The sequence below is a fragment of the Aythya marila genome, assembly GCF_965140915.1.
Source record: "Aythya marila genome assembly, chromosome: Z".
NCBI classification, from domain to species: Eukaryota; Metazoa; Chordata; class Aves; order Anseriformes; family Anatidae; genus Aythya; species Aythya marila.
The window spans coordinates 24599649-24623056 of record NC_139080.1 but is presented as its reverse complement, the minus strand read 5'-3'; the positions used below and the strand labels follow the sequence as shown (position 1 = coordinate 24623056).

Genomic DNA, 23408 nt, shown 5'->3' with positions numbered 1-23408 from the left:
AGGTGTGAGTCAGAAAGATGAAAATGCTGGATATTTGTAACCCTGCCTGCTCTAGGCAGGTAGCTATAAAACAGAGTAAGTATGAGGGGTGTAAAAAATAAGCATGAGCACATTATAAAAAATGTTCTTTGGCCATCCAGGAAGAATACAAAATCCCTCTATGGTCAGGCAAGAGCACATGCCACTGCTATCCTCTGCTACTTAAAGCTGCCATAACGTGGCACAGTCTTAGGCAGGCAGTTCCCATGCTATTCTTAGTATGGGAGTTATTCTTGTATGGGAGTAGCTTGGGAGTATTATTGTTAAATAATTACATTCCTATGGTCCTCTTTATATCAAGATCTGAAACACTGGAAGTTCTGTCTGAACCTAAGAAAACACTTTTTTTTAATGTCAAGGTGACAAAGCACTGGAATGAGTTTCCCAGGGATGTTTTAGAGTCTCCATCATTGGGGATATTGAAAAAAAAAAACATCTGGACATAGTCCTAAGTAATCAGGTCAAGGTGATTTGCTTTAGGTTGGACAAGATGATGAGAATGAGGTCCCTTGAGCATCAGCAACTCTATGACTCAACGATTTGTGTCAAAGGGTACTTTTTCTTGGGACTGTTTTAGTACAAACTCCACTGTTTGTGCTCTTAACTGAGTAAAATGTACCTCCTGACACAGGAGTTTCTCCAAAGGACCTGAGTGCTTGGTATCTGAAAGATATTATGACAATATTATGTCTCATTTTCCATTTCTGAAACAGATTTATTTTTTTGTCTAAATTCTACATTAAAACAGTTATCATCATCCCATTTACCTTTGGAACAACATTTGCAAATAGATGATCCAGCAGCTTAACAGAATCAGTGCCTTTTACTTTAAACTTGCCAAATGGTGACAGGTCAATCACACCAACTTTTTCCATAACCTGTTTATACTCACGACCCACTGGGTCAAACCAATTTGTGCGACGAAAACTGGGTCTGAAACAGAGCATTATAAACATAAAACACAATTTGGCCATTTTGTGCTCTTTTCAGCAAAATGTAGTCTTCAGTTTCTTCAGTTTAAAAACCATTCAAAAGATTCAACTCTCCTAATTGTAGGTAGCTTGCACAATATTTTCCTTGGACTAATATAGCTTAATTATTAAATCCTCTAACAACAGAAAAGATATGGGTTGATATTTTATCAACCACTTTGTAATAAACTGTGAACTCATCAAATGTTGGAAGAAGTAGTAGTCTGTCATGTGTGAATTTACAGCATACTTTGTTGCTGAATCATTTATTTGTTTTTAAGGTGTCAAAGGCTTTATATCTCAACAGCAGAGTGTGTCTCCTTATTCCTTTATGAGCCTCATTTAGATTGGAACTACAGTAGCCCTGGGGAAAACATTTGCAGCATGCTCCCTGATGTAAGCATGTAGGCAGGCACAGAAAAAAAAAAAAAAGAAAAAAGTAGGAAGGAAGACTGAACTTCTCCTTTCCTGAGAATTATACAGACAGAAGCAAGCTTTTTCATGAAAACATTATACTGCACCAAGGGAGAAAGTACGGATTTTTTTTTTTTTTTCTATTTCTTTGATAGAAAAAAAAAAAATCTCTTTTGATAGATTTTTGAACATCTTTTTTCTATCTCTTTCTTGAGGTAGGCTGCTTTCTAACACCCGATCTCTAGAACACCTACAGGTTAACTCGATCTGTGTTTTGCAATGTCTGCATTATCAGAATGAAATGGATTCTAAACTATGGAAAAAACAATAATAGATCTACCGAACAGATATCTTTTAGCAAAAATGAATGATAAATGTAAGCTTTCCTTGAAGTTTAACTCAGCTTGCACTTGCTGACAATTTCTTAGGAAAAAAAAAAAAAAAAAAAAAAAAAGTAATATTTCATTTACTTATATCCAGTCTCATCTCCAGGTTTGTAAAACCAGTGAGGTTGTTCCCATCCTGCATGAAATCCCATGGAACATTTTGACTTCAGCAAATCATAGAGGGCACCAGCTCTCTCTGTTGGTCTCCCAGCAAATCTTTCCTCTTTAGGGTAACCAACTAGGGAAGAAAAATAAATATGTTACCAAGACAGAATGCATAAAAAACATGTATATAAACAGAGAAACCTAGAGGCAGGCTTTGCTGGAATTCATTTGCAGGATATAAACACAATTCAGAAAATATCTTCTTACCAATGTTATTAAAACCATAAGATTCTCTTGCTTTGGCTGCTGTGTATTCTGTGGTGGTCCACTTTCCATAGCGATTAGGGTCTAATTCTATCAGGTCAAATGGAGGTTCCCCCTCAAGGATCCAGTCACTCAGGTACTTTCCTATGCCACCAGCATGTATAATGCCATACCTTAAAAACAGAAAAAGTTGTTTTTGTTTTTTTTTTAAATCAATATTAGCTCATATTACTAATACATCTCCTATTCCACCTCTCACCCCTCTTTTTTTGTTTGTTCTATTTTGTCTTGTTTTCTGAGATTATTTGTGTTATTGACAGATATTTCTACCGCACCACTATAGCAGAAGTCCACTAAAGTATGACAGTTATGGTGTTAAAGATTACAGAAAACTCTTTCTTTATCTGAAGTTCAGAATTTAATAATCTTGTCTAGGAATGTTAACAGTTAATGCTAAAGAAAGTTGTCTAACTTCTGATACCCATAAATAAACTTTCTAGCCATAAAGTACCTTTTCTTTGTTGATTAGATTCAATTAAACAAGACTCAGAATTGAAAACCATAATGAGACATTATAGCAGTTATGGTGAAGATTTATATTACAGTGGCAAGAACAATAGCACCAAAAATCAGCAGACAGCATTACCAAGCAGCTTTAAAGAAACTGAAGTAACAGAAGAACTTTTTATATTGCTCCACTGAAAATCAGAGAATGTAGTGGAACTGGGTGTGAGACTAGGAGACGTTTTTGCAGCGGTGCCAGAATGGAGAGCTGCCTTTCCTTACTTGAGTTGCCTTCTGTGTTCTCTGCTACAAGAGAGAGAACTGGTTCCATAACATTAATGGTAAAAAAATACGCAAGTAGGAATGCTCTGCTACTTGTCTGTAGCAAAAGCCTGTCCTGTTTCTACCTAGTAAGTGTGTGAAGCATCAGTCAGTAGAGGAGGTCTCTTGTTAGAAAACTGTATTAAAGGAACCATACCACACAGCAAAAGTAAGTACTCAAAAGTACTTATCATTTCATATATGAAATGATAGATCAGAGGTTTTCTTATTTAAGTATTTTGTACATAATTTGACCTTTCAAAATGCTCAACATCTTGATGCCCGAAAGGAAAAGTCTATGTGTGAAACATGCTTCTACGAGGTAGCTGAACTGGACAACTGGTAGACAAGGAGCTTCAGCGTACTGCAATCTGTGTATGTCACCACTCAATATACATGCAACCAAACAGCACTATGTAATGCTGAATTACAGGCATTTAAGATTATACATTGAAATGGTTAATGACAAATAATTATTAATAACAAATGTTTTAAAACTTCTGATGTTAATATATCCATGAATTAGTTTACCGTGTCTAAAAAAGTGTCTAAGTACCCTTCTGTCACGTGAAAATAAATTATTAGTTATTTGTGACATGCTCCAATGAGCAGAACAGAAAAATCCTTGAAGAAATATGAAGCCAATGGAAAACTAAGTTTAAATTAGCATGAAAAAATTAAATCACAGAGACTCACATTGAATAGTGACGCCAAAACTTGAGCTGGTGCTCATCAACTCTGCATTCTGAATTCTAGGCCCTGAATTAAACAGTCCAAGATCTTATGAAAAAAATAGAATGTAATTATTTAATCCTAATGCATATGCATAAGAAGAATTGGTCCTGGCACTTAGTCCTGGCACTTCCTAACTGCAGAATGCCTGACTTCACGATCTTCATGATATTGGTTTGATACAGCAGTTTTTTTATCTTTTTGTCTGTTTGTTTGTTTAATAAAATTAATATCAAGCATCTGAGTGCATGAAGCAGTTCTGCAAAACATAGTCCTTTAGGACATTCAGCAGAAATCTTCAGATTCTCACCTCAGTTGATATAGAAGGGATGACTGCTTGTCAACCGCCACTCTGTAAGTACTACAGAAGAACTAGCCATTTCTGGTGTTAATTTAGGCTACTCACTTGGGCAATTCATGTGTGCAAGTTTTGCGAGCATAGCTATGACGCCTTCAGGACCAGCTCCAGACTTTTTAGCCAGCTCAAGTCTCTCTGCACCATTCACTACAGTCAGCACAGCACAGAGACCATTCCATGACTGTGGATGGAAACAGATGAAATGCAGTGGAAATTTTCAGGTTTATTTGAGGACTGAGTGGATGGCAGGGTAACCTTCGGAGCAAGACAGACCAGGAGGCAGCTCTGCAATGTGGAGTTGCTAGATCAGGTGGATCAGTGCACCTTGTCTGACTGGTCTCCACATTTTGCAGAGCTTTTCAGCACTGTCTCTGCTCATTTAGTTGATTCCGTGTGTGCTCCCCACTGGGCCTCCATCATCAGAAATGTTACTGATTACCCAGGGTGCCCAAATCCTTCATCAGCTCAGATAAGGAGAGCTGATAGTATTAATATATCCACTGCCATTCTTCTAAGAAGGAATGACATTTGTGGTTTGCAGGGATGGGATAGGATGGGGTGGGATGGGATGTTACTGCTGTAAAGAGTGGTACAGCTTAGGAGTCCATGTCTTCATATGAAGATTTAGAGAAATTGTGCTTAAGTGAATACAAACTGCACTCTGCTCTTCTCTCCTTTCAATCCATGCCAGCCTTGCTTTGCTCTGTGGTCTTCCCCACTGTCCCTTTCCTGTTCTTGTGTTTTACTGGTTTGTGATACATTGCTTCTCACCAATTTTTGGCTCCTGAAACTTTTCACTCCACTCCTTTTTTTCCTAGGAAATCTAAGTCCCTGCACACCATGGTCTTTTTTTTTTATGACTTTGTTCAGCCATTTTTCTACCCCATTTCTGCAGGAAAAATCCTGTTCAGTCTCTGGCTTTAGAATACTATTGTAGATATAACTTATGAAGACTTAGTGAATCTCTGTCAAGTGTTTATGAGCTGTAACTTCTCTGAAGGCATGTGAATGGGCCTTGCAGAAAGATTTTGTGAAGAATGGCAGAAAGGCATATCTTTAGGAGAAAGGTCACTTCTGCCAAACATGAAGTTCATTCTCAGCAAATGAGCAGATTAGAGTTCTTCAAAAGAATGACTTCCCCCAAAAAACTGAACATGGCAAAATGGCATATCTTCCAATAATCTCATTATTTTGAAAGCTTACACTGCTTTGACACCAAATATGGTCAAAAATAATAATCTAGCTTATTGTTAACACTTTCAAAGCTATAAGTAACCAAAAACAGTCTTAAATGGGAAGCATTGAGCAACCTTGATAATAAACAGTGCTACATGCCCTGCTAACTATACTTATTAACCCCTTTGCACATTAAAATGTCTAGCATGCTGCTAATTTTAGATAATAAAAATCCTCTAAACTAACAGCACTAAGTCCTCTGTCACAATGTCCCTGCTAGCTGACTGTGAGATAAGGATTTGCTAATGCACACAAAAAATTACAACACTGGCAGAAACACTGCAGTGAGGCAGAAGCGCAGAACAGAGTCAAAAGTCCCTGAAAAGCAGACAAAGCAATCCAATGACAGCAACATAATTGCGACCTGTGTCTACACATTTAGAGATTAATCAAATTCCTGAAATAAATTGTTTTAAGAAACTTAAGTATATAACACTGATCTCTGGTTATTCCTACATGGAACTTTAATTCTGCTCCTATTGATGCCAAAAGAAGGAAAACAGGTTCCAAAGTCTGGCAGCACGGTAATGAACTTAAACAGTCTTTCTGGTGAACTAGGACTAGGCAAACCACTTTTGTAACTATAAGTTCTGCAAATGTTACTAAAAGATAACAATTTTGTTGGTTCTTTTTTTCAATCCAAGCAGCAAAGGTGAACACCTTTCACAATGAATCATTGCAAAATTACCAAACCCTTTTATTTTGAGGGCCTCGGAAAGCATGTTAGTGATATTGCCTTATCTTACGATCTGAGGGTTTGTTTGGTTTGGACTGAAAGAAAACTGGAAAAAGCTTAGCTGGATTTTGAACGGCAAATTAGGCAATTGGAAAAGCAGTGTAAACAGAACGTGTTCAATAACATGTGCCTGGAATTGCATTCAGTTCATTCTATCCATCTTGAGAAATCAGGCAAACTGAGACAATTAAAGAAAAGTCAGTAAGAGCTTTACCACCGACTTCAGTGGGGCCAGAGTATATAAGATGCAAATCACACTCAAAATAAATGTTAGAGTGGGCAGGAGAGAATAGATAACATCAGAAAAACACCCATTCTTGTTGTCACACTAACCTCATCACACTAACCTTGTCACACTAACCTCTTCATTTGCTTTCTTCCAACACCCAGCAACATCATTGCTCAGCTCAATCTCCAACAGTCAGAACTATGACTGTTTATATCCCTAAAGCAGTAAGTCACCAATGGTGCCTGCAGTCCTCTATGCTTAGTATGCCTTCAACTCTTCATTGAAAGTTATTACTTCTGATTATAAGTTCTTCCTGTAACAATCATTCCTGCCACAATTTCAGTGACACCATTTTCTGCATACCAAAAAAGTATTGAACAAAATGTAATTGAAAGTGATCCACAAAATGAACTGGAAAGTGTACTACAAAGCCCAGCACTTTCACGGCTTCAACTTGCTCCACAGACATTACCAAGTCCTACCCACTGCTTGCTGCTTCATAAAGTGTCACAGATACTAGCCTCCAGAACAAAAGGACACAAATTGAAAGAATTGTGAGAGTTATGAAAAAGAAGAAAGAGAGAAGGATAAGTTCACAACATGTGGGTAATGGTTATTAAGATTATTTCCAATCATATTTTATATAGGTACAAAAAAAAAAAGAGGGAAAAAAAATCCATAAAAATTTAGCAAAGTTTTAATAACATAACAGACAAAAGTTCTCACAAATAAATTTACTCACCCAAAACCAATAGCTACCCAGTAATTTCTTACACCCTGATGTGGTCCCACCATAGGAAGAATGTCTGGAGAATAGGTGATAGGACCTGCAATTGTGTTTATGATGTCTGCTTGTTTCAGAACTGGGACCATTTCCATAGCAGCCTCAATGTGTTCCATTATTCTGTCTAAATCAGACTCAAAAAGTTCTTTTCCAAAACCTGCACAAATATTTGAGCCATTATATACTTGTTAAATACAATGAAAATACTTACATTTTAATCACAGTTATGAAATTTATAAAATGGACACAAAATTTTTCAGTTAGTATGTTCAAGCATATACTATCCTACCTAAGAAAAATGGTGTGCATAAAACCTTAGTTACTTGCAGGATCAAGTTTACTGTCACTGCAGTTACACTGTCTTTTATACATATTTGTTTAACCCTAAGGTCACACAAATTCAACAATGAAGTAGAAAGGAAGTGGAGAAACACAGATACTTCATCTGTGTTAATAAGACCCATTTATTTTTCTCAATATGGCAACAATTTGAGGAGGGAAAGAAAGATATTGCCTGTGTCAGCTTATTTCTTCCACGGCATTTTGTGAATTCCTGGATACATTTCAGCCTTCAGCCTGTGCTCTGAGAATTACTGAACATGACTCTGTAGAAGGACTTGACACTGGTGGAGACAAAAAGCTTACGAAGATAAGACAGTGCAATCCACAGCCCAAGAATATAAATTGATTTATTCTTCCTTAAGAAACACTTAAGAAACACTTTCTGTTTTGTTGTTGTTGTTGGTGGTGGTGGTGGTTGTTTGTTTGTTGTTTTTTGTTCTTGTTGTTTTTGGTTTGGTTGGTTGTTTTTTTTTCTTTTTAAACATCATGACCATTCACTTAAGATGAATTTCTGTGAAGAAGTGAATGTAAAGCTGGAGCCTAGGTATAGCACAGTACTTAATTTCATAATCATCAGTATGTTAAGGTTGGGATTTTTCTGTACAAAAATTCTATACAAATCTACAGCTCATTTGTACTTATATCCGAGCACAGTATTTTGTCTAAGCCATTCCTTTGGTGTATCTGTGTTCCTTTTTGCCAACTGCATTGTCTTCAAGGGAACAGAGAAAAATTCAAAGCCCTTGTTAGTATGTTGGAGAGAACTGTGGCTTAAAAATATAATAAAAATCTATTCAAATGAAAAAAAATGTGTATTTAGTGATTGGATTTAATCGCTACACACAGACACCTGTTCAGAGAGTAAGATAATATGTTGTAGATGTATATTTTGTGCCTATTTCAAATAGCCTTTTTTTATATTACTTTTTTATTTCTATTTATTTGGAATATTAGATGTCACAGCTATTCTTTGAAAAAAGTTTTCCACTGCAATCCTACATTGCAAGTGTTTTCTATTTTCCAATATATAAGGCAATATGACATAGTGGGATTTATATATATTAAAATATATGGTAGTGCTTATTGAGTTTAAAGATTTAATGTACTTAATTACCTGGTGGGACTCCATTTGTTACCCAAGAGTCCTGCAGCTTCATCTTCTTTTCACTTTCATATGGACCAAATAAAAGACCATCTCTTTCCTGTCTTAGGTAATATGATCCTTCTAAATCACGAATCACAGGTAATTCTCTTTTTAGGGCTTTCACTTCAGGGATGGTTGCTGTCACGACATACTGATGGTGGACAGGAATAAGAGGGTGCTGCAGGCCAATCATCTTGCCTATTTCACGAGCCCAGAAGCCTACAGAGGACAAGATACAACACGCTAACATTCAAAGATTTTCCTTTCAATTAAGGGAAAATAACAGCAAAACATTTTCAAGAAGCACTGTGCTTTGTGGAAAGTGACAATTTTTTTACACAATTTCACTTTTAAAACTATTTTTCATACTATCTAGCATCATTTTCACTCCATAATTTCATGCTGTTGTTCCTAATTATGCTACCATATATTACTCTAGTTCACAGTTATTCAAAAATGTAACTGGAAAAATATGAATTAGGCTTCTAAAAGTTCAGAAAGGAATTTAATTATCAATTCCACAAACCCCATAGTTCATTTAATTAAACTAGGACTGTAATGCATAAAAATCAGTAACACAAGCAGAATAAATTAGTTCATATTATAGGTGTTATCCTAGGCTCTTACTATCAACCAAAAGAGCTAGTGTGCTTCCCCAATACAGTAGTCAAGTCCTAACACAGCAAGGCAGTACCTTCAGCTGGCTAATCCCAAAAATCTGTTTCCTTCCTTTTTCACATGTGTCATTAACTTGTATTACTTATGCCTGTCATGCAGTAATCAATTAACTGTTCCTACTGGCAAGTAGTTAGTGCACCCTCCCATAGGTGTCCAATTAAAAGTTCTGATACATGCTGTGATCAGAAAAAGTAAGCACCAATTTCCCTGTCCCTAAAGCTTGCTCAAGGTCCTACATGTAAAATCCTAAGCATACGTTAAAGAAGGCCTAACTCTTCTCTGTTAAGGTCCTTGCAGACTAGCTGCTTGCACCTGGTAAGACGTATTCACTTAGTGATGTATCAGTGTCAAAGCTAAGAAGTAGAAGCCATTTATCTCTGCCAGACTTATTAGCTAGGGCTTTGCATCATGGCTCAAGTCTGCTGTGAGATCGGAGCGTATAGATAAGAGAATCCAGCAGATACAATCGACTGCAATGGCAGCTGCTCTTAGAGATTGGAATACTCTTTAACATCACTCTCCTGACTCTTTGTAAGAAGGAATGTAGGTCTCAGAAGTGGGAATGAAGGGGGTAAGTCAAACAGCAGGAGTTTCAGGGAAATCTATGGGGTCAGAAGTAAGGGTTGGGAGAAGGCAATATGGAGATGAGGAAGAGGTATCCTTTCAAAGAAAAGGCTATGTGCTGTATGCCACCCAGGAAAAGGAGGCATTTCAGACTGGTTCCTGTGTAATCAGCTAACTCCCAACTTAATGAAAAACTATCTCTAGCAAGGTTTCCCACTTACACAGCTGCCTCTTCTCCTGGGCCCTACACTCAAGGATGCCCAGCGTAACATGCAATTTTTTTTTGTTTTTCCTTTTTGCTGTTTACTTGGCTTCAGACCCAGAGGTTCCTACCTCTCTCTTCAATTCTACCTTTTCCAAGAACCGGCTAAATTTTAGCTCTCAGGGCCCTGAGGGCACTAACAAGCCTCAACAGTCCTGAGCCATTGGGACTTTCACCCACACACCTCCCCATGGGGCCTGAAGCCCCGTTTCTGCTCAGCTCAGGGACATCAGTACCAGTCTGAGCTGGTTTGATCGGAGGAGTGCCTGTTTACACCTGTGTCACAACCATGCCCGTGCCTGGCCATGGCCCTCATTGATCCAGACCCTGATCCATGGACTACTTCCCAGCTTGGCCTCACCCCAGACTCATCACCATGGACCTGCCTGTTAATCACTGGGCAGTGTCTGACCCTGGTTACTGTCACCAGACCTGCTCTCAACCTGCCTTGTCTGCAGGCTGGATTTGTCAGTATGGCTGCCTGTGCCTCTTCCCCACAAATCAGTCTGGAAACCTGGGCTCTGGGTGGATGCCAAATGTCAGTCCTGGGCCAGCCCAACTCCCTCCTTCATGGCATTTAGGACAGAGCCCTGGCTAGCAAGGCCCATGCCCCACCAGACCTGTTACCACTCCTGGCACCTTCTCCCATAGAGAGTACCCAGACAGTGCTGTTAGTTGACATTGATTTGGAAATACAGCCTCTCATCTCTGACATGGGCTAACACCAGAGTAATTAGAAAAGATGAGTTGGGCTGTGCTGGCTTGGAGCTATTCCCTGCACACAAGCCAGACTCTGGGTCTAACACCCACATTAAAAATAATAATAATAAATAAAATCCAAGAACAAGGTTTTATGTGATAAATCAGCTGGCAATTGCTAACAGACAGGTAAAGCAAGTGAGAATGATATCAAAGATCATGACAGAGAGACTTGGTTAATTAAAAGCCCCTGCCCAGAAAATGGTAAAAAATGGTATCTGTTGTACTGCATTTATCATATGTAAGACTTTGCTTCTTAAATGAATCCTCAGTACTTGGAGGAGACTCACTGACAGAATAGTTTTTATGTTGGTCAAATTAGCTGAGGGAAGATCACGTAGCATGCAGTGATTCAAAAAATCTTTTAAAACTACTGAAACATGATTTATGCTCCTTTATATAGAGAACAATCAAAAAATGCTAATGAAGTTGAATTTCTAGCACCTCTTCAAGGGCTTCCTCAATTAAACATGACAAATACACATTTGAATTTAAGCATAGGCTAAGGGGACCTAGAGTTGACCATTAAAAAAATAGAAATTAAAATTAAAAAAATAAAGTATGAATGCAATGAATGTATTTACTCTCATTTGCTAGCCATTCATGTACAGTGTCCCCCTTCTACCAAGTCCAGGCCATTGACTAGTCAACTACAATTACTGTTTAGGGAACTTATTTTGATTTGTGTATTTCCATATCAACTCCAAAGAAGATTATTTTAAGGTAAGGTCAGTTAATGATCCATACAGGAGAAAAGAAGGTGAAGTAGCAAAAAAAAAAAATCCACAAAATATAGTATTATACACTGTTTTTCTGCCAAAAATTTTAGACTCGAAAGAGATATTTGGAAAAGAAATAATACTCCGGAAATGCACTCCTAGTAATTTCATTGTTTTGCTTACATGTTAAAACAGAATTAGTGGGAAAACATTAGAGTAAAAATATTCAAGCTCCTCAGAGAAAATAAAAATGGCAGACAATTTTAGATCTTTGAAACTTACTTCCAAAATAATATCAAGTTTCTTAACCATTAAGTTTCCAGAAGTATAGCACAGCCACAGCTGATTTTAAACTGCTGTTGAATTAAAAGCAAATACTATAGGCATGCTCAAAATCAAATTTAAATGCCATAGTTCTAAAAAATATATATTCATACTTAGGCTAAATGCTTATTTAATTGGTTAGAATAACAACAGCTGGCATTTACTACACGAAATATGTCATAGTTTCTTTGTTTAAAGTTTTTGAACCATATGCAAAAGGCATTACAAACTCAAAAATGACAAAAGAAAGAATATGTTCTCTAAAACAAAATTCTAATTGGAAGCAGATGTCAAGTCCTATCACACACACAAGAGATAAATGAAGGCATGAATTATATCTCAAGGACATTTATAAAGATAGAATTGTAGAGATTGCAAACATCTGATGCTGAAATATTTACTGGTGGTATTACTGAGCGTAACTGTTGAACTATGTAATCTGACTATCTCTTGTGTTTTAAAAGAGGAGAAAATATTCCACCACTACATATATATAAACGGTTGTATATGAATTGTGCACAGGCCTGCACGTGTGTATATGTATGCACGTGCATATTGTATAAATAAACTAAATTCACTATTTTTGCAGAATTTAATCAATCTTTATATTATAAATAGGCTGAAAATCACTCTAGCTGGCTCAATACCAGTTAATTTATGTCAGGGATTATTTATTAGGCATCTGCTTTCTTCCAAAATGGAAATCTCACATAAGGAACAGCTAAAGATTGGTTGAAACTAGTTTGTTCCAGTTCCACAGCAGATGTCGGTTGGGGGATGAGGGAAGAAGAGAGAATGTGGAGAGCCTCCTGATATATTCTTCTCTACTCATATTGCAACACGAGCCTAAAATATGAGCTCTGAATTATACCAGTCATGATCTGTAGTGGAATGAGGCAAGGCTGAGAAGAAGAATGAATGTTAGCTGAGGGAACATTTATAAAATATATTGGTTATACGGTATTAATTTCACATCCCTAGCCAGAATGTTAAGCAACACGTGCTTCAAATGTTCATTTTGGCTGAACAGTTAGCCACGTATTGTTAGTTTAATAAGTTATTAAATCAAAAAAATTAAAAAAGAAAAAAAAGAAAATTTCGTAAGGGCTCATTCTAATTTTTACAAATAGACTTTGAAAAGCAATTACTGAAAAACTCTGCCTAATGTCTACTTGATACATAAGCCCAGGAAAGACAACTATACTACAAAAATAAATAAATTACATCTGTGATACTTTGTACATATGATGTAGAGGCAATGTTTTGGAATAATAAGTACCTACAAGTTTGGGGCCTAAATAAGAGGTCTAAATGCCAAAAGAAAACCCTGTCTCTCCATGCCATAATCTTGAATTGTTTCCAGACTAATAAATCCATCCTGTGTAACAAATGATGCAAGTATCCTATTAGTAAGAGAGCTTGTGATTTTTTATCTGAATGCTGTCCCATAATTCATGTCCAAAAGCCATGAACTGTGAGTCCATACACAATCTAAATATTGATCTTTCATCTTATGAGTGCTTGACTTCTGTTATGAAGAAAGGCTGAGAGACCTGGGTCTGTTTAGCCTGGAGAAGAGAAGACTTAGAGGGGATCTCGTCAGTGTATATAAATATCTGAGGGGTGGGGGAAAGAAGGATGTAGCCAACCTCTTCTCAGTGGTTTGTGGGGATAGGACAAGGGGCAATGGCTGGAAGTTAGAGCACAGGAAGTTCTGCACTGACATGCGAAAGAACTTCTTCATGGTGAGGGTGACGGAGCATTGGAACAGGCTGCCCAGGGAGGTTGTGGAGTCTCCTTCTCTGGAGATATTCAAGGCCTGTCTGGATGCCTACCTGGGCAGCCTGCTCTGAGGAACCTGCTTTGGCAGGGGGGTTGGACCTGATGATCTTTCGAGGTCCCTTCCAACCCCTACAGTTCTGTGATTCTGTGACATAGTGGTCTAAATAAAATTAGTTTAATTTGGTCTCCCAGTCTGTGTCATTGCTTGCTTTCTAACAAGCATACTGAACTCCTTATCTAGTCCTCTTTCTCTCCAAAATATTGTTATATTGCACTACATTGGCATCATGACAGCTCATGAGCGTGCATAGAACCTCAAGGTGAACTTTTCAGACCCCTGCTATTTTAGCAAGGCTAGCAGCCATAGCAGGTGATCACAAGTACGTGGGAGGTATATGATGAGAAAGCACACTTTTCAGTGTGTTTCACAGTCTTTACTGAAAGCCTAGAATGATCTAACACAGGACTCTCTGCATTCCAGACATGGAAAGTGGGTCACCTAGCACATACAATTTTTCTGTCCAGAGCACAACCCTTTTATCCCATTCCCTCCAAACTTCTCCCTGTGCCAATCTCCTCCCTTCCCCACCTCTGCTTTTCCTGTAACTGCTTTTCATCTCAGTCTCAAGCTCTTTTTCAATCACTCTTTTACAATACTTTTTCATCTAGTTGCCTCTCTCCATGTGCAAGTCAACTTTCCTCTTTTGTCAAATCCTGTCCCATCTGCCTTACCTTCCTTCCAATCCACTCCCATCCACCTTTTTCCTTGTTTGTCTGACAGTCTTCCATCCTTAGACAGCTCAGAAAGCCTCAATTTTCCAATTCCAGTTTCACCCACAACCAGTCCTCAAATATTCTTTCTAATCTTTTTGCCCAGAAAAGCTCCAGTTCCCATAATGAAACATGTAGACCCTTTTTGGCTATCTCCCTCCACAGTGTCATCCCAACTGTTGCTATCACCACAGTCCTTCCCAGCCTGAGCTATCTTATTCAGCAGGTCCTCTAGCACTTAAGCTCTCCACCTGCTGCCAGTGCTCCCAGCTACCTCCCGGCATCTTTCCCAAGCATTTCACTCTCCCACTCTACTCCCCTTCCAGTCCAACTCTCTCATTATTTCCAACTACCAGCCATGGTTGTTCTACCACCTACAAGAACAGTACCTCTCTCACTCAACTTCTTCATTTTATCTGCCTTGCATTAGAGACATGGTGTTTTTTATTATTATTATTATTATTTTTCCACTGCACATATGTAGAAAGGAATTAAAAGGATTATATATCCCTGCTCTCAGTTTGCTCATCCCATTTGAAGAAGAAAAAGTCTTCTGGAGTCATCACACCTCCCAGCTGAAACCTGGTTATTCACTGGGATGGGATGTATGAAAGACTATTTCAAAAACACAGATACGATTCAGTTTGAGGCTGTCAGTGTCTGCAAAACTTTTATCCAAATTGTAAATATTCAGAAAATATTCAAATGACTGAAAACAGAAAGTCTTCTGCTAGGAACCATTTGGCACACTTCATGTGGGAGGTGCCAATGGTCTCACCAGTACTATGATTTTCTGTAATTTGTATAAAGCAGCATAAAAATAAGTGAAGTTTGGTTTAAATACTGCTTCCTAGACCTATCAACTCATTTGAGAAAACAAAATCAAATCCTGTTGGAAAGACTTTTGAGGCAGAAACATCAGTTTAGCTTCTTTAACAAAATGAAGAATAAAATTGCATATGTAAATACAAGTTCCTTTGAGTTTGGAAATTTTTATTATGTGGAAAAATTTATTATTAAACAAAGTGTGTGTTTAAAATACTAATCAAATAACAAAAATCTGCTCTTTCAATGATAAGTGGAGAGTTAAATCTTAGAGAAGATAATGCTGAAATATGCAGAATTATCTTATTGGCTGCAAATCCTCAGTCTCTGAAAACAAACAAACAAACAAACAAAACCAGTGAAGATATTTCTAGTTCATTTGTACATCCCATATCCCTTCCTAAGTAGCTTTCATAATATTTTAGAGGACCGCATTCACAGACAGTAACCTGTCTCTTCTACACCACTTACTGCCGACAAGTAAGAGTCTATTCTGCTTCTGAAATCTAACAAGACAGCCTAAGTAGTAACTGCTGGAGACAAGCCAGAAAGTAATATTATTAATGCCTAGACAAGGACATTTATCTGAAGAGTTAAATTTTCACAATAATGTAAAGTAAAAAGCACGGAGTATATTTTACCACAAACCAAATATTCAAAAGCATATACTTATTCCTGTAAATCGCACAAATCTGCACAGATCCTCAGTGTCACCTAGTTTGTAAATCAGAATAGTATACAACTGATGATGTTAAATCCTACCTGCAGTGTTCACAATTCTCTTTGCCTGAATTACTCCAAGCGGAGTTTCAACTTCCCATGTCCCATCTGATCGGGGGTTCAGATTAGTTACTTGGACTGGGTAATTCAGTTGGGCACCGTATTTTCTGGCTCCTGCAGCCAAGGCCATTGTGAGAGAATAGGGATCAATATGACCATCTCCAGGGTTATACAGGCCAGCTAAAACCTATGTGGAGGTAAAATCACACAAAATGAAAGAAACTAATATTTATAAAAGTCAACTAATTTTGTTTCAAAAATGATTTATTTATTGAATGTGATGTATTTCTTGAGTAAACGTTAAGGACTCAAATCCAAACAAATTTTGAAAACATAGCACATTATAAAGGCTACAGCTAACCAACTTAATAGTGGTCCTAAGGAAGCAAAATTCCTCAGTTCTCAGATGTAATTATAATTTTAATTTAATATTATATTAATATTATAGCATACAGTATTCACTAAAACGCACAAGAGATTTTAGTTTATATATTTTTCCACTGAAATACAAGAATTTCTCATACCATTTTTATAAATGGAACAGGATCTAAATACCTGGCAGACCAACATTTAAATGCAATGGAAGTTGTTCCATAAAATTATGTTTTTTACCATATCCATGTTCAATAAGGGGAATAGCTCTTGTACTTTCTCAGGAGTAATTAAGTACTGCTCTGTTGGATGCCAACCAGCTCGAGTCATTTGGTATTTGAATTCATCCACCCTAGTAGGGGTTGAAGCAATTCTGATGCTGCCAGGCTGATGAAACCCCACAGCCTAAAACAAAGAGAAAAAATGAAATACTGTAAGAACTTTTACTTATCTCCATAAATACATGTTCCTATGCTATTCTTATTCCACAAGAAATTTGCCATTAAAATGACTGGAAAAAGACTCAGTGTAAGCTAGGTGCCCTTGGAGGAGCAGGATTAAACTCCTACAGTTAATTGGCTTCCCAAGTAAATACATGCTATCTTCAAAAGAAATGTAAAAAGTTATTATTGAATGCCATATTTTATTAAGTTTTGATTAATGTCTGAATTTATGGACTCACTTTCAAACTTATCAGATACATCTGAAAATAAATATATAATAATTTGTATTAAAGTTTATCACCTACTTAATTTGCTACTGAGGTGCAGCAGAATAAACTTAACAGATGTAGCAACTCTATTGACAAAATGAACAACCCCCTTCCTTTTTGCCTTTTTAATAAAGCAGAAATCCTTATACAGCTAAACACTGAATCCTCACTTTCAGGTATACATAATGTATTTTATCTTTTCTCTGTTAATTAACAGGACATTAATAGGGTTGTATAAGTCTTTTAGCAGAACTCACAATGATAATTTGCTGCAGTGTTTTATCTTGCTGTAGATAAGAGCAGCAGAATGAAGAAAAAAGCACTTTGTGACAATTATTAAGTTAGTACTGCAAGGATCACGGAGGTTCTGCTGCAGTCTGAAGCAAGCAGAGCGTAGTAAATGAAATCTATGTGGCTGAATGTTGCCAGATAAGGAAGACAACTCCTGTGTTTCTCTGCATACCCATTCCCTAAGTCACTAAATAAAAACATGTCTCTGAAGGGGATGGGAAGAATTACAGCAATCTTCTCAAGTACAGACCATCATATCATATGAAATTATAAGCAGACAAGTTTAAAGCAGGAATGTATCATAATCAATCCATTCATTCCAGATCCTTGATGCTATTTTAACTCCTAGAGCAAGATAAAGTTGCAGACTCTCAGTCTGCTGAGCTTCTGAGATGTTTGATGAAAACAATCTTCTTAAACTTTACAGAAATCTGAGAAGCTATCTAAAATATTTACTGATTAAACACAAGACTTCAGTACAGTTATGCAGGCAGAATATATTTTAATATAAAGAGAGACTTATGATAACCCTGAACAAACACATACAACGTGTCAACTCTTTTATGAGACTATTCGTAAGATTGATTTGAATTAATACTTAGAAAGTTAAGGAGATTACCTGCCCAGTCTCTTCTTCCAGCTTTTCATAGAGTTTGATGCTGTAAGCATGGATTTTCTTCAGGTTTATTCCAGGATGAAAGTAGGTAGTTAAACCAGCCTCAATTAAGAAATAAGAAAAACACAGAAATAAAATTAGAAATGGAGTGTTGTCTTTCCCACCTTCCAACTATCATTCAAAAGTGAACTGTCGAGATACTATAAAGAAAAGCAACACATGTATAGAGCCAAGTGCTACAAAAATAAAAGCAAATCCCTTTCCCTACTTATGGCATTCTTCTCTCTGCATATGTTTTTCCACCTGTCTTTTCTCATCAAATCTGTCAGCTCATGATACTCTTGCAGTTGTCCTCTCCTATGGTTTCCTTTCTTCCTTAAATTATGCAGTTGTCTGTTTCAAATCTTTTGGAAGTGACACATTACTTAGTCCTCGATCAACTGCAGCCTCTGCAATTGTTGAAGTAGCTTAAAAAATTAGTGTATGAATTTTGCACATCATTTTGTTAGGCTTGATTTTAGAAAGCTGATGAGCCCTTTTGGGTTCATGCAACTGTAATATCAAGAAGCTACTACAGACTTTCCTGTATTTAAGGAAACTATTCACGTCCCAACACTATAGACAGCTTCATCAATCTAATGACATTCATAAGTGCAGATATTTAGCACTTGAAGGAAGTTTAATTCTTACTGACTTAATTTAAGAGTTTAAGTCTTACAGAAGTTAGGTCACATGTCTTCGTATCTCTAGAATTTGACATCTCACTAAAGCCCTTCTTCGAACTGAGGTAACAGCACTGAAAAATTACATTCGGTTTTCATGCTCAGTTTTCAGTAACTACATTGATTTAAATATTTTTATAGAGAGACAAGTTTGCTAACTAAATAAAGCTTATTCATACCTAATGTTTGTTTTAATTAAGAACCCAATTTATATATAATATCTTCGTTTACTTACATAGATGTAATAGAACAAATGTACAGTACGAGATTTTTAAAAACAGTTAAGGGAGCTAGACACCCAAATTCACTGTTCAGTTCACTGCCATTGTGAGATAAAAAGAGCAGAGAATCTAAAGGTGAAAAGTAACACACGTAGTAGAATTTTGATAGTTTCCTTCAAGTTGCCTACTAAGAATGCACATCAACTACTCTTGATTTTCACTCGTCAAAATGTCTCTGTGCAACAAATATGTAATTTTAAGGCCCCAACTTTTAAAGATAATTTAATAACTGTACATGTATATATATGAACAACAAAATTAAGAGTTAGTGGTCTATAAATATAGGTTCTGATTCAATCTAGTTTAATTTTGCTGAGAACCTATTAAACATTACTCTTCTCTGTAATTAACAATGTTCTTCTCTATAATTAACAATATATATTGTATGCATTACACATTCTCATTTTCTGAAACAATGGACTGTTGTGGCTCATCTTTCTTGTTGCACCTTCACATTTAAGACCCATTTTTTCTTCAGATAAAATTAGCTTCAAATTGCACTTAGCAAGTTGTTTCCACTCAAATGCCATGCCCCTCAAAAAAACAAACAAACAAACAAACAAACAAATAAATAAATGATTCCTAAGTCACTCACTGCCTGAGATGACAAGTACTCAGTCTCTTCAGAGCATGAGAAGTGTCTGGCATTAGTGACTGCACAGCTTTATGCATAGTGTCAGTTTTTCCTACTTTTCTTCATATGAATTTTATCTTCCTGATGCCTTAAAGTTTATATACAATATCATAGCATACCAAATGAGTGAAATGACACATTTTTCATTTGTGATGGTATTTTATTCATAAATTTGCCTCTGGTTCCCTCAGTATGTTTGGTATTGTTCATTACCCAAATGTTTTAAGTTTAAAGGTGATCATGAAAATCTGGAGGAGTAAAAAATATCCACTGAGGGCTACATTAAATGCAAAACAAGCCCCTTGGATTCAGGAAGTCACTGAGATACAAAAATATTCTGGAAAACTATTGCTGGCTTCATGAAGTCCCTGAGATAGATAAATAATCTGGAAAAAATATTGTTTGTCTTTTTTTTATTACCATATTATATCATCATCATATCGTCTAGAGACTGGATATTTGACAATGTGTGCACTTGACCTCATTTGTTACATGTGGTTTTATGCTGTTGTGAACACTTGTATTTTATTTTCCTCAAACTAAAACCCAAGGCTGCTTCAGTAAAGAGTTTGTAATTAAAAGTTGCTTGTTTCCTTAAAAAAATAAGTCCTAAAGGCCTTTTTGCTACGTGTAGAGAATAAAGAAATAAATTAGGCATTGAAGTCTTCACATTTCTTCAGCCATTTACAATAATCTATGGGTAATTCATTTACTTGTGCCTGGAAATCATGCCATCACATATTATTTCTACTGTCCTTTTTCATTTATGTAAACATTTTCTGGTTGGTCTTTTGTTGTTTTTCCAAATGTAGCAATATATTTTCCAGATGTAAGGAAATTCCATTTTAGCAGCCACTGTTAGTGAAGTCATCTTAACCAAATGAAGCATAAATCACCTACAACTTGGCTATAAAACCATATAAGTTCAAGTACATTTAATTGCAATAATTAAATCTAATCTCTGACTTTTTTAAATAAAGAAAAAAAAATCTAAACACATTTAGTGCCCTTTGGCTTCTCATGAAGATTGTTTCTGATTTCAGAAGTGTAATTAGGAGACAAATATAACCTGACTGGACTATATCAAAATGAAAGTAATAGAAACACAGAATAATTTAGACTGAATGGGGACCTCTTGAGGTCCATATCTATGCTCATGCTTTAAGCAGGATCAGCTACAAGATCAAACCAGGTTGCCCAAGGTTTTCTCCAATCTGGAAGATCTCCAAGGACAGTTAGTGCACTATCTCTATGGATAAATATTCCGATACTTTGCATTTGTCCTTGCTAAATTTCATGAAGTTTTTCTCATTCCATCCCTCCAGTCTGTCCAGGTCCCTCAACATGGCAGCCCTGCCTTCTGCTACACTGACTGGTTCCCACAGTTTGGTGTCAACTGTGAACTTGACAAGCATGCACTCTGTCTTATTTTCCAGATTATTGATAAGGATATTAATCAAGATGGGTCCAAGGACCCTGTGACACTCCACGTTTCCAACATTTGGGTGGGGTACAATCCATTTACCACTACTCTCTGAGCCCAACCATCCAAGCAGTCTTTTTTTTACCTATCTAGCTGTCCCACCATACAGACCACAACATCTTAAGTTGAACACATGAATATTACGGGAGACTGTGTCTCATGTATTGCTGAAGTTGAGGTACATGACATCAGCTGCTTTCCCATTGTCCACACATTCAGTCATTTTAAGATAGTAAGCAACTGGTTTGGGTCAGGTATATTTTATGCTTGGCAAAATTTTATGCCAACTGTACCAAGTTACTTTATGAGCTCATACATGATCTGAAATTCACTCTATGATTTTTCCAAGAACAAAAGAAAAGCTAGCTGGCCTTTAGCTCCACTGATTATTTCCTTTGGCTTTTTATAAAGATGGATACTCCCCCAGTTCCACAGTATTTCAAAAATGATACAACTGCAGCCTTGCAATGCCATCGACAGCATTCTTGGACTCAGCCCATCTGCTCCAATGTATTGTGAGTCAAGTTCTCCTAGTAATCCCTGACTTGATGATACTCGTCCACTGCTAGTAGTTCCTCTACTCCTTGAGCTGTGCTTCTATGCACAGAGGTGTGTGAAACTTTGTCAGTGAAAGCTGGCAAAGAAGGCATTGAGTACTTCAGCCTTATCAGTGTCCACTGTGGCTGAATCACCCCCCTCATTCAGTAGCAGTCCCACATTTTCCTTGTTCAGCATTTTACTGTTAATGTAGCAGTAGAAGACCTTGTTGGCCTAATGCTCCTTGCGAGTCTTAACTCCAGTTGGGCTTTAGCTATTCTAGCATCCTCTTTGCATGCCCATTCAGTTTTTCTAAACCACCTCTTTGCAGCTTCTTCCTGCTTCCAATTCCTGTAACTCTGCCATGAGCTTTCTCTTTAGCCTAGTTGGCTAAACTAGGCTAAAGACATCCACCTCTTGTCCTGAATTTCAGGGTGGACTGTTCTTATATATGAAGATTTGCCCTTAGTTTTGCTCTGTTTTTGTGAGACAGATTGTGTTGTTTTATATGAACATGAGCTGGGGAGATAATTTTCTGTAGAATGGCCACTATGCTATGAAAATCGACAAAGACTTTAAAGCATTTTTATAGACTATTTTTTTTATATATTTTGAATATTTCATGTGTTCTTTTCCTTCTATTCCAATCTGTTTCAGATTTTATATTTACTTTACTATTAAACTAGCATTCTGGAGGAAATGGCATTAATATGATACTACCAACATTCACTCTTATTTCAAGTTTGACTGAGCGTTAACAAGTTTTTATTTGTCTTGTGCTGTGATTTATTAACCATCAGCAGTAAAATCAACTGAACGTTGCGCGAAACAGTATTACATAATAATGATACATCACACATTTTCTTAGAAAACACCTTGCTGAAAAATAACTATACAAAAAAAATATTTGCTGAGTGAGTTATATATGCATTGTTCAGTCCTTAGAATGTCGGTGAGATTGCAAATGATTTGACAAGCAGTATACTAGAACCCTGAAAGTTCATGAAGTCTAAGTCTTAACCTAGTTTACATACATATAATAATCACTACTCTGTCATGGTTAGATGGCATAAAAGTTAGCAGCACTTACTCTCTTATTTATATCTGCTCATTATTTCTTGTTATTCTCATAGCTAATACAAAAATGTGCATGGTTTCTGTCCTGTTTTCAATAAATAATTTCAATAAAAGGAGAGTCAGACAAATTCTTCTCAGACCACAGAAGTGGAAGAAAGTTTTAGCAGCAACACTAGCAGGAATATGATCTATATGAAATGTGATCCTGAATGCTGGCAAGACTTACTGGACTGCAAAAGAGGGAAAATCTGGTACAGTACAGCAATATCTGAACCAGGCTTTCTCAAGTTTTCTGGCCGCAGGCAATATACCATGTGCCATATGACATGTTAACTATACATGTCATTTTCATCTATACCCAGTGAAAAGACCACTGATAAATGAACAGTACCTACTGCAATAAAGAATTGACAGTCACAATTCTGATCTTTTTCATCATGTGAAACAGCAATTTTTTCATCTTGAGACCCAGCACTACAATATGGAATTCAATGAAGAGCATTAGCATACCATGTATTTTATTTAGTAGTTATTCATTTTTAACCTGTCTCATAACTAGGTGTCTTTCTGTGTTCATCACCCCACACTGTTGGAGCAGGTACTACAAGGCAGCCCACTGAGAAGCCTGGTGCAGGTATCTTCTCTACTGTGGTC

The 23408-nt window shown here is 36.8% G+C and overlaps 1 protein-coding gene across 1 annotated transcript in view; it reads right to left on the bottom strand.

The window, feature by feature from the left end:
- The window catches only part of DMGDH (dimethylglycine dehydrogenase), a 47844-nt gene that overhangs the window by 21414 nt on the left and 3022 nt on the right, over positions 1-23408 (bottom strand). Inside the window, exons 3-10 of the mRNA XM_082784293.1 lie at positions 18024-18122; positions 16642-16806; positions 16012-16216; positions 8536-8784; positions 7038-7236; positions 2183-2352; positions 1895-2048; positions 807-972 (exon numbers count right to left, since the gene is read on the bottom strand). Coding sequence (XP_082640419.1) covers positions 807-972; positions 1895-2048; positions 2183-2352; positions 7038-7236; positions 8536-8784; positions 16012-16216; positions 16642-16806; positions 18024-18122 — 1407 coding nt within the window. The remainder of the gene's footprint in view (positions 1-806; positions 973-1894; positions 2049-2182; positions 2353-7037; positions 7237-8535; positions 8785-16011; positions 16217-16641; positions 16807-18023; positions 18123-23408) is intronic.